Source organism: Limulus polyphemus, unplaced genomic scaffold (genome assembly GCF_000517525.1).
Source record: "Limulus polyphemus unplaced genomic scaffold, Limulus_polyphemus-2.1.2 Scaffold3512, whole genome shotgun sequence".
Classification (NCBI taxonomy): domain Eukaryota; kingdom Metazoa; phylum Arthropoda; class Merostomata; order Xiphosura; family Limulidae; genus Limulus; species Limulus polyphemus.
Window position 1 is genome coordinate 96,082 of NW_013669122.1, and position 12,925 is coordinate 109,006.

General features: G+C 30.9%; 1 protein-coding gene across 1 annotated transcript in view; it reads left to right on the top strand.

Annotated features, from left to right (window-relative positions):
- Positions 1-12,548, top strand: part of LOC106469487 (synaptophysin-like protein 1) — a 26,684-nt gene extending 14,136 nt beyond the window's left edge. The window contains exons 3-6 of the mRNA XM_013929987.2: positions 1,298-1,416; positions 2,639-2,834; positions 8,549-8,734; positions 11,558-12,548. Coding sequence (XP_013785441.2) covers positions 1,298-1,416; positions 2,639-2,834; positions 8,549-8,734; positions 11,558-11,692 — 636 coding nt within the window. The 3' untranslated portion in view covers positions 11,693-12,548. The remainder of the gene's footprint in view (positions 1-1,297; positions 1,417-2,638; positions 2,835-8,548; positions 8,735-11,557) is intronic.
- Positions 12,549-12,925: the final 377 nt, after the last annotated feature.

The following is a 12,925-nucleotide window of genomic DNA, read 5'->3' on the forward strand; positions in this document are numbered from 1 at the left end:
TAAGCTACACATGTTTTAAAATGTAAACTTAATCTAAACAAATGTTGAAATTAAAGAAATACATAACAACAAATTTGTTACAGTATGGCATATTGGATCCCATCATTCTGGGTTTGGAGTGTTGCCTTTTGGACTTCTTTAGGTTGAAGAGAAGGTTTGTACACTTTGAAATTGCCTTCTTTCTCGTGGTGGCTCAGAATGCATCACTCTGTGACTACAGGTTGGGATCCACTCACAAGAATATATATATATATATTGTGGTTCAATTGCCCTATCCACCAGTGTGGGATATAGGAACCATGGCCCTATAATTCTAACCCTGAGCTATCTGGTTGGGGCCTGTCCAGTAGTGATGATAGATCATGTAAAATTCCACCCATAGTACATGAATTAAGTTCCGGGTGAGGAGCATATCTGTTCTGGATGTAGTGCGGTTCCCCCACTAGGGTGCTAATTTTCTATTGGCACACCTTTGATCTATGCAAATGCTTTCTATATGGATAATGCCCTCACTGGTCCCTCCACCTTATCAATGTGAGATTCTAGCTGTAAGTATGAGAGGAGGTAAGTATGTTTTGGAAGTTAACATTTTCTTAAATTTAAAATGTGTTTCCAATAATACTTATCTGTCTTTTACCCTCTCCCACCCTTCCTCCCCTCTAAAAGCTGGTGTTAGAGACTGTGGACTGGGTCAGTCTCTAAAAAGTGATAATATTATCTGAATGAGGTGTTATATACAGTACCAGGATAGAGGGTACATTAACAAAGGTGGAGAGTGTCTTGTGACAAATATTGCCAAAGGGCAATTAAGTGGAGAATAAAAGACTGGAGAAAGCGAGAAAAATTTAGACCTGAGTTTAGATGGGGAAAGGAAGGAAACCCTAGCAGTCGAGTAATAGCTGTAGTTTGAGTAGAGGTAAGTATTATTGGAAATACATTTTTCATTTACGAAAATGTTATCCTCTGGATCAACATAGATTACATACTCAGCATTTACAAAATCATTAAAAGCTGGTTTTACTTGATTTTATGCTATGAAAGAAGGTGTTTTGAGTGTATTTAAGAGTAAAGAAGTGTTTTTAAGTGGACACTCACATTTTGCATTGTTTTGTTTTAGTAAAACTTGCTCAAAACTAAATAGAAAAGCTACAAAAAGATGAGGTGTAAGTTTTGTAAAGTTTTTAGATAGTAAGTATGCTTTGCAGTGCAATACAAAAATTATTGTTGTGTTCTTATTTAGTAGTTGATAACGTGTAATGCAAATATTAAAGGATTCACTTTGGTCTTCATTTAACAGATAATGTCCATCTTTGCTTTTGCGACCACTGCAGGTTTCAGTACTTACACATCTTTTAAGATCGATTGTTCGGCTGGGAAAATCAGTGAAGTGATTTTTAACTTTGGTTATCCATTCAAGTAAGAGTCTAACTTGGTTTATTTTATGAGTATATTTTGTTTATACATCAGTGTTACTAACGGTATTTACCAATGTAGTCATCTGTGATAAAATTTAGTACTGAACAATTAAAGGTGTTACATAATGACAGTAACTAAAAGAGAACATTTCAGCTCACAAAATAAAAAATAGAAAAAAATTGTACTTGAACAACTGCAAGTAAACTAAGGTTGTATAACAAAATATTAGCATAATTAATCAGTTAATGCAACATTACACAACTAAGTAAACAGATAAAATAGAGGTAGAAGTAGTTATGTTCAGTATATACATATATAGTGTTATACATAATTCAGTAAATTAAAACCTTTTCTTTCTATTGGTCATAAATAATTTGATAGTAAATGTCAGAGAGAATTTTTGGAAATTTTTTTGAAAAATGGTATATGACTTTTACTTGGTTTCTATATCTATAAATCAAGTTGATTGTAGGCTATAATATATAAATAAATAAATAAACATTTAGTTTATAAGTCTTACAATTACAATCTTAGGCAAGAATCATTCTATTGGAAGGAAATTGTTTCAAAAATTTTGTTCAGACAAGGAAGTAAGTACTTATTTAATCATGAGGTAATGGAGAAGTTCTTTAGCATTCCTTTATTTCAGTGATGGATTCTGACAGGATTGGGTGTCCATTAATAAAGGTTAAGTGTTCATGTAGGTACTTAAGCATTGAATTACCTGAAATGGGTTCATGTTCCTCACGTGGTGGTACATTCATGATGTTAGAAAAACATGTAGGTTCAAGAAGTCTTGATAGGAATGAATAAAAACCCTATAACCCGACTGTTCTATTTTTCACTGTTCTATTTTAATATTAAATGTCCTATTTCAGTGTTCAAATTCTGCATTTAACGTTACGCAGAAATCGATAATATATTGGGATATTTTGCCACCATGAGGTATGAATTATGTGTTAAATCACACACTAATAAACTTGTTATATAATAATGTGTTTTTCATGGATTAAGAAATAAGTACTCACAAGTAAAAGTGATACTATGAGTCTCTCTCGCTTTTTTAAAAGTGTATTAATTTATAATTTGATGCATATTTTAACAATGGTGTCTACCTGTTAACAAGTGTAACAGAAGTACACTAAAAAAAAAGTCCTGCTTGTTAATTTTGTTTTTTTTGTTGGTCAAGAAATGTAATAACTTTTACCTTATTTTATTATAGGCTGAACCAGATACCTATAAAAGTAGTTCAATGTGATGATAAAACTGTGGTGGCAGATTTACCATGGGACTTTTCAAGCAGTGCAGAATTCTTTGTGGCAGTAGGTGTGCTCACCTTCTTGCTCACTCTATTAGCTCTCGGGATCTATATTTGTTCAATTTCATTCTACACTAGTAATCAAATGGTTCCCGTTTGTGTAAGTTTGTGGAAATATAGTTTGTGTGTTTTTTTATTTATTCACTGAGATGTGGAATATGTGTATAATCCAGAATAAAATATAATGTTAAAAAGTTTTAATTTGGAACAATGGCTTTGGTCATATAAACAAAAAACATCCACTGAGATTGAGGAATGGAAAATAAAAAAAAAAAATCTCAAAAGGTTCCAAAAATATAGAGAAAATATCATGTTTTAGTCGACCACTTTTTTACTCTTCATACATGTTATTACTTTAATTTGTTTACACCTATTTTGATGATGCTACATTCTTGTGTATCATATATTTTGCTGATTGAATCTTTCTCATCACTTACGCTGCATGATGAGAGACATAATATTCTATGAAACACTATTTATATATGCAATATAATTCTTTAAAAATTGTGGTTTAAATGTTGAAGTCTACAAAATATTGGGAAAACCAATAGGCCTAAAAATTATTATAACAAGTTAACTGCAGATGTTTTGTTATAGAAGGAAAGGCTTATTGCAATGTTGGGTCCTTAAGTGTTATATCTATAACTACACAGTTACTCAAGCACTTTGTAACAAACCTAGGGAAATGAACAGTCATAACTCATTTGAAAACTTATGGTTTAAAGCAGAAAGCTGGATACATATTGTAAAATCAACAGGCCTAAAAACTGTTGTAAAAAAAAAATCTACAGATTTTTGTCTACACAGTGCTCTTAATTTGTCCATCATTACTTAAAGTTAGAAGTGTGTAAAAAATACCACTTCAGATCTATCTTTTGTCTCCCATAAGTCACTTCTTTGTAAACACTTACAAACATTATAAAACAATACTGAATTGTATGGAATAACAAATCTGTAAATGTGTGTACAGTATTGTTACAACAGATGATTGATAAGGGAATAAGTCTTTTTATTGTTTCTAAATGTTATATAATGCAGTTGCATTCTGTGTATGATAAATGTTCACTTACAAAACATAGGCTTTCTGTAGATAGTGTTTCCTCTTGCTTTTTGTACTTTTTGCTACTTCGTAAAAACCTTTTGAAACATACATTTTAAAGTCTATTTTAAACTATATTTCGACAATTTTAACTCAGAAATATTTTAGATTTGATATTTTGTCATTTTTTAAACATTTTTTTGGTGTAATTCAGGAATAATAAAAAAAATTAATATTTTCATTTCAGCACTGCTGCAGAATTTCATCTGTAAAAAAAAAAACACTGTTGATTTGTTTTAGAATTTTTAGAATATCTATTTGTGCTAAGAACATATCATCCCTTGAGAATATATTATAACTTTCTTCCCATAGCTTTCATACAGGCCTTGGTTCAAACCTTGTTATGCTGCCACATCAAGTAGTTTAAAGATTTACTAACAAAATGCTGCTTTGAAAACAGCAACAAAGAATGTTTAAATTGATTGGATAGAGCAAGAATTAGACTGTCATGTAAAAATAGAATAAATATATAAGTTTAAATTATATCTTTTTGAAAGCTACAGAAATTTTATTCAATGAGAAGACATCAGATAAATTGAGATAAGATATGCTTATACTGTTTGCAGACAGATTAAATGGGTAACAAAGAAAACTTTATTACAAGTTTAACACAATAACAATTGTACAACATTTGGAGGTTTTGTCACCACCAGGTACAAGTAGTTTACCTAGACACAGGAATATATATATATATATATACAATGTGAAACAAAGAAATCGTATGACTGGAGATTGCTTAAGGCTTAATAAAGTTATCTTGTTGATGTTTAATTCTTTGTTTAAATATGGTATTTTTACTTTTAATAGCTATACTATGATCTTATTGAGTTGCAGTGTTTGTAAACATGAGATATTTTTTTATTAAGTTCACAAAGTAAAATTATCGCCAGATCAGATAAGTTTAGTTAAATTTACTGTTTAGTGAGTGTGATAGGCTAAATATTCTGATGACTCAAATCTTTACTGACTAATTTTTTAATGTTTGTCCTATTCCAACAATATACATAAATAAAATAACTAACTTATTTGTAACTGTAATTGGGATGTATTTTAAATATAACCATTATTAACCTTATTGGTGATAATAAGATACATTTTTATTATTTCATTATCAGTTTATTTGAATTACATAAAATAAGTGGGGGATTACTACATATTTGTATTTTGAGAACCATGTGTGGTATGTTGTCAGTATTAGCAATTCATTTGTCAAATAGGAAATGTCTAGATTATCTTTAAAAACATTTGTGGCAAAATATATTTTTTGATAGAGATATGTTTTTTGCAAAAATGATTTTCAAAAGAGGTTTATCATATGAAACTATTTGAAAATTATAAAGAAAACCAAAAATAAGATTGGAAGATTACTACCACGTTAGAGTAAAGAAATGTTTGGGTATACCCACTTTTGTTTTATTGTACAGGGGTGGGGGTTGGAGAGGGCATGTATTAGTTGATTATTGAGACTGTCATTTGACTAGCAAGTACCATAAAATACCCAGTTCTAATACTGATTGAAAATGTAGATAGCTTTTAGAAAAAATAACCTGATGTGGTTCAGAAGAAGTCTGAAAGTGTTTAACAATTAAATGTTTTCTACTGAAGCTGATAAACAAAATAAATGAATTGTAGGTTTATGGTTCACATGGGGCTATGGGTGTGTTATAAGAGTGACAATCAAATCCCACTCTTCAGTCTAACAAGTGTAGTCCATGTGTTGGCAGTGGATGTTGTTGGCTACCTGCCTTCCCTCTAGTCCGTAATTTCAATAACCCTTTGTGTTGCTTTGCAGAAATGTTTGAAACAAACAAACAATCATAAAGAAATATAAGAATTAAGTAAATATTTTTGAAATAACAGACTTGAAACTTGTCAAAATAGTACAGTATACTTCATTTTCATTTTGACATTATTTGTTTTCACCAGACTGGCATTTTGGAGCTGATGGTATTATTCTTCAGTGAAGGTATTTAAGTCAAAAAATTTCCTTTACGGGTTATTTAGTATATATATATATATATATTTATATTTAAATTGTTACAACACATTTGGTCACTAGAAACTACAATTTTCATATCACATATTTTCTTGCAAAAAGTTAACAGGTTTTCACCAGGGTGCAGTAGGGTTTATGTAAACAAACCAATTTTGCAGTAACTACTTAATACAGGCACAAGCATATGTAAGTGAGATAAGTATAAAACATTAAGCTGATGGCTTGGGTCTATTTATTAAAAGAACTTGATAATATAAATGTGTAGCAGATACTGTAATTCTGAAAATGTAAAGTTTTGTGTCAAAATTCTGAAACAGGTAAATTATCTATAAATTGTTAAACATCATCTACTCTTTAAAACTGAATAGAATTTGAAATAAAGAACTTGCTGAGCATAAAAATGAATGGTTTGATATATATATATATATTTGTGTATCCCACCCCCCTCATACATACACCTATGTATATAAACAAAAGTCAATGAAAGGCTTGAAAGAGTTGTTTAATTTTTGGAAAAGGCCAGTTTTTTGTAATGTTTGCAACTTACAGTACCTTTGTTAAGATATTTTTTAAAGACTGGTAGTGTATTTGGCAATGGGCCTGTATTTAGGGTGATGCACTATGAATCCAATGGTGAAATTGAAACTTTGTTTGGAAATTATTATTGTTTAATCCCGGGCACTGGCATGGCCAAGTGGTTAGGGCGCTCATCTCACAATCTTCGGGTCGCGGGCTTGATTTCCCGTCCCACCAAACATGCTCACTCTTTCAGCCATGGGGGCATTATAATGTAATGGTCAATCCCACTATTCGTTGGTAAAAAGAGTAGCCCAAGAGTTGGTCGTGGGTGGTAATGACTAGCTGCCTTCCCTCTAGTCTTACACTGCTAAATTAGGGACGACTAGTGCAGATAGCCCTCGTGTAGCTTTGCGCAAAACTTAAAACAAACAAACAAATTACTTAATCCTTTGTGCATGGGCAGGAGTCAGTGTGCACATGCAACAACCTTTTACAGAGTGCCATTCAACATGGTATTAAGTATCTGATGTCAGAGTTATACATAATCATTTTATTTTACATTACTGATTTAGTGATAGAGAAAAGTCAATACCAGATACAATATACAGAGATACTGAAAAATACTGTAGATACGCATTTTAGAGGTTATGTAAATGTAATACACAAACATCACTTTGCACTTCAATTTGTGATAGTCTGAGTCAGACTTGTGTCACTTCACAACATATCTTCAGCACAGATATGTTTGTAACACTTTTTTTGTACAGACTTGTACTAGAAGCTTGCAACCTTTTGTGTAGGTACACAGAGTAAATTTGGAATTATAACAAACATTCCTTTTCCAACATGGGGTTGGTTCAGTGAATCAAGTTTAGTTAATAGTTAAACTGACTTAATGTTTCAGTTATGTTGGACCACCAAAAACACAGGAACTTTTCTTATGTACTGATCTTTATGGGACTTGTATGTTGAGAAACAGTACTTTATGTTTGATATAATCTACATTTTTCATGATTAGGCAAAATATTAAGTGTATTTTCTAATCACAGTCTTTTCATTGGATGGCTGTTTTATGCAACTATCACCGTTAATATGGAATAAAAAATGCATTTTCAAAATTTGAGAAATGTATGAGAAAATACTTAATGACTGTTTTGGCAGAAAGTTCCAAGAAAATGAGAGATAGAAACAATGATCTGTAAGACAGTAACAAAGATTTTGTAGCAATACTTGAGAATTTTATTACTGACTGCTTCTGACCGATCGACCTCCTGTTTGCATTTTTAAATTAGTTACCTAGCCCTTAAATATGTCACATAAGGTGCCATTCTGGTAGATCATATTAAAATATGAAATTTATCATGTTAGACAAGTAATTAGGTTATGATGGATCGCTTTGTGACTATTTCTTTAACCCTTTTCAGCCCAGTATCTCAGGTTTTTACAGGGGCAAAATAATGTGTGATGTACCTTCCTGAAGTTACCTTCAAAAGAAAATTATAACTGAAATATTGAGATTTTAAATTTTCTTTTAATTTAAACTTATTAAGTTATATAGTGGTTTTTATTGTATTATAAATCATAAATTGACCCCAAAAAATCAAATTGGTATTTCAAAAGGTCCTATATTTATTATACTATTTATTTGAATTGTCTGTGTTTCAGATATGGTGATTCTCATGAATTGTTAATTTTTATTAAAGCAAGGTGAGATGTGGTGTTATACCTGTCAACAGGCTTTCGGGTGTTAAAGTTTGTAATTTTTAGTTCAGGAAATAAGACATAGCTGAAGCTTAAAGTTAGATACATTTTACTCCATTTTAGTATACTTAATTTTGGAGAAAATTATTAACAAATCCACAAAATAAAACCTGCACTTGATATTCATTTTATCATAGGAATTTCTCTATGGGTCATTATCATTTACAGGAAATGATCAGAAGTACATGAACAAAATGAACATTGCAGATGATTGCATGTCAAGAACTATCATTATTGAATAAGCATACATATAAAGAAGATATTTACTGATTATTTACGGCACTGAAAATTTGCATAGTTTCCATCTTCTATTGTAATTTATTGTATCAGCCTAAATGTGAATTTATATCCTTTGTGTCAAATCTGTTAGAGAATGTGTGGGCCATGTTTTATGTTTTACTTCCTACTTAAAGTAACTGATATTTTGTTTAACTTTCAGGATCTGGCTTCATCTGTTCTCCTGACTATATTATGGCTCTCAGCTGCTAGTGCCTGGGCACATGAAGTTAGCAATGTGAAGTACTATGCAACTCCTGACAATTTTTTTGACCAAATCACTGAATGTAGTAAGCAACACTGTGTAAAGACCTACACTGGAAACTATGCATCTCTTAACGTCTCCTTGGTAACTTTATTCTCATGATCGCTTGTGAAATAGAGTAGGATATTATTATGATTAAGAAGCTGGATTTCAGGCTATTCCTCTAAAAAAAAGTTTGTTCTCAACTAAATACTTTCCATTGGTACAATAGCCAAATTTCTAAATGTGGTTTTGTAACATGAAGTTCATGATGAATTTTCTCCAATCCTTGCTAAATTCACCAGTGCATTCATAAAACTTATATACACATATATTGACAGATTAGATTTATGGACTATATAACTTGAAGAACTGAGCTAGGACTTAAAATATATATATATTATGCAATATATCATTGCCTGATTGGAAAATGGAATATAGTTCTATATATAAAGATGTTTTATAAACCCATCTGAACCTTGTGTACAGAGAGTACAAACAATATGCAAAGAAAGCATACTGAAATTTTGAATGAAACATTTTTAATAAAAGTATTAGCAGTTTTAATACAAATATTTTATTCTTAGTATGTTAAGACATAAAAATAAGATTTTCTTTTTCACATTGTTTTTTATTTATTTTAAAAACTTCCAATCACAATTCCATAAACTAAACTCAAGTACGTAGTTTGTGAGACTTGAGGGATTATTTCAGACTTAACACAAATTATAGTGTAAGAAAAACAATTTTTTTTAATACGAGTTATAAAAGTTTCAACTTGTTATTCTATGAGCACTGAGAAGAATGTTATCTTTATAATTATGGGCAAGAAATATAAGTAGGCCTATAGACCGAGTGTGATGCTTTGCACAAGGATTACCTGTATATGGACAAACTAAAATACAAAAAATTATGTTTATCAGATCAAATCAACTTTATATAAAATGTGTTTATTAGTTACATAGGAAAGACTTCTGGTTTTGTTATGTCAACAGTTTGTATGTTCATGTTGTAATTACCATGTGTACTGTTAGTGTTGCCTTAAAACTGTTTTGTAGAAGATGACTTTAAGTTCTGAAGATATACAAATATTAATTTCAAGATGATAGTGTACACAAGATCATGCACTTCACACATAATGCACAACTCTATAAACAATAATTATATACAATACAGAAATCTGAATAATTAATTGAAAATTTACAAACAGCAACTTTTAGAGTAGGTGAGTTCTAACTGTAATAATTACGACGTTTTGATCCATAGTATTGGGTCATCATCAGTTAAGAGTTGCATTCAAAGAGGCAGTTGAACTGCCTTTTGGACAATTGCAATTCAACTGCCTTTTTGAATATAACTTACCTGATGATTACCTGATATTATGGGTCAAATTGCCTACTTGTACAGTTTTGGAAGTATTTATGGAAATGTGCAGGGGATACGCATACAGGAGTCACAAACGATGATTAATTGCAACTAAATAGTATATTTATCATTTTTAAAATGCAAGGTTCTATTGTCCACTTATTTTTTTTCAAGGTCTTGTTTCACCACATTGTCTTACTTAAAGATAAATACCTGCCATTTAGGTATTGTTTGTGAGGGAATGACATGATGGATAAGAATCTGCTTGTACTTGCCAACAATTGTGGTGTTATGAATGTTGTGTAGATTTCCTACATCACATGTGTATCGGTCCCCCAGCTTGCTTTGCTGTAGATGTTGTACACTGACCATAGTGTGTTATCCTTTCTGTTATTAAATAAGCTTCTGTTGATTTTTGCCAAACTATTTGAATTTGGAGTCATCTGGAAAGAGCACACTCCTCCAGCTTTCCTTATCCCATTTTTATAGGCTGATACCTATTTCATTCTTTTGGTCTGATTATCTCTTTCTTAAGCACCAGTGTAGCCACTGAGGCCACATCATCCTAATATGTATCTTACTGTTTTGGAGGTAACATTTACTGATATAATTACAGCCATGCCATTAGCAAGATCTCCACTGGACTGTTATGAGTTAGTTAACATTGCTTTTGGAGAGTTTGAGCCTTCTACCTTGACCATGTCTATTATTAACAATACTAGTTTTATTTACTTTTCTTAAAAGTTTCCGTACAGCTCCTACCGAGAAATTAAATTTAGCCTTAATCTCTTGTATGGAGTAGCATTTACCAGCCCATACTTTGATTTCTAAATGTAGGGCATGTGATTTTTCTGTCTTGGGAGCCCTGAGTACATTCACCACAGTACTTCTGAGAATAGTAAAACTTCTTGTACTTTTATATGCATTATTCTAATGTGGCACTGTCTGACTGGTTAATTGACGGCTGATCACAGTGTAAACTATCAGTACATGAATTGCAGCTCATTTTCATACAACAGAAATCCTATAAAACTTGCATTTTATACCTCTTTCATTCACTTTTTTCCTAATTATTTTCAGTACTGTGTCTACATAAAATTCTTCAATGTCCAGTAGAAATTTTAGTCGAATTTTTCAATTTATTTGTAAAATTGCATTAAGTTATAAGTTTTTACGTACGTTAGTAAAATCTAAGCTTATTTTCTATTATTTAAGTTGAAGAGAATAGTTTTATATCAGAAGCTACTCATATCTATATATACAGTTTTAGTACTTCTATAGAAAATATGTTTCTCATTTTTAGAGGTGTCACTGACTAAACATACAGTGTGATTATAGTTTCGATTATTCATGAATAGCATCTAGCATTTAAAATTATTAAGTTTTTATTTCCATATAACCATACAGCTTATGCAAAATTACTGTCAATTATCGTAAAGTGAAAGTAAAACTTAAACTGTGTATGGGAATATATTCTTGTGTCTTTTAGTATGACTGGCTTTGAGGTAAAGAAAAGATTAAATTTTATATTTTGTGTTTACGACTTTTTTTTTCATATGTCAGATCTTTGGATTTGGAAACTTCCTACTTTGGGCTGCAAGCCTTTGGTTTGTTTTTAAGGAAACAAAATTCCATCAAGAGACTAATCAACAGGAGCACCAACAGCAGCACCAACAACCACCACTGTACTCTTCATAATCTCCTCCAGTGATGGGTTAAACACACTGAAATGATTTGTGTGGCTATATCAGTTGTACTTCACTTTTCACTGTGGCGTGATGAAATGGGTTGCACTGCTAGTATCTGGATCTATTGGTAAATAATCTTTACAGTTTGACAACTGCAGAAGCTAGATTATTTACCAGGAGAGTAGTTGAAGTTTTTGTTCATGGTTTTAAGATGTTTGTCGTAATATTGAAAGATTGAACAACAAATGTTCTAAAAGAGTTATCTCATAAATTTTTGGCTACCATTTTTTTCATTGTTAAAACTAAACGTAATTATATACTTTTATGTATGATTAAGCTGTTTATATAAATATAAGGTGGTTCTTTTATACTTCAAATATGTAGTCTGTGTAATTAACATATATGTTAACAGATCTCAATTGTTTTATGACTGAAATCACCACATGGTTGTTAGTGCTATTAGTGGATAGGTTAACTACGTTTAGCATACAAGATTGAAAATAATGTTATTCCTCTGTTATTTCAGATGTTTTAAATGTTGTGTGTTCTAAATGATCTTTTTATTTCAAGCATTTGAACATTTTATTAATACTTAGTAGAACTGTTATGTTATAGTGACATTCTTAAAGTTAATATCATAAACTTGCTACTTCCATACTTGCCACAAAATTTGAAGATTTTTATTATTTAAGTAATAAAAGATACCGTTTAGTTTTAATTTAATTTTCTCAATATAAAGTACATAAAAATATTTCTAATTGTTTTGTATTTGTTGCCCTTTTTCTTATCCTTTAAATATTGTCCTCTGGTGACTCATAAAAGTTTATACTGCCAGAATTTGGGGCTCAATCCCCATGTCAGACACCATGCAGATATCCATTGTGTATTTTTGTACTAAAACAAAACAAATCCTTTAAATTCTATTACCATAAAATTAAATCACCAAGTAACTGTTTTATTTAAAGTGATATTTTGTAGTGTGTGTTCTCCTTTATTGTTGAATATGTGACTGTGATCAAATTGTTCAGTCAGTAATTCATTTAGGCCCAGAAGTTTGGTATGTGCCTTTCTCTTTACTACACGGTATTTTTCATGGATTTTAACTATCCAGTAAATGTTAGCAAACTAGCCTTAAGCCTGTGCCAGTATAAAACTATTAAATGTTGTACCATATATTGGATAACTAAACCATGTAAAAAGCATTTTTGTGAAATCAGTGTTTCCTAGATTTAACAGTTTTTGA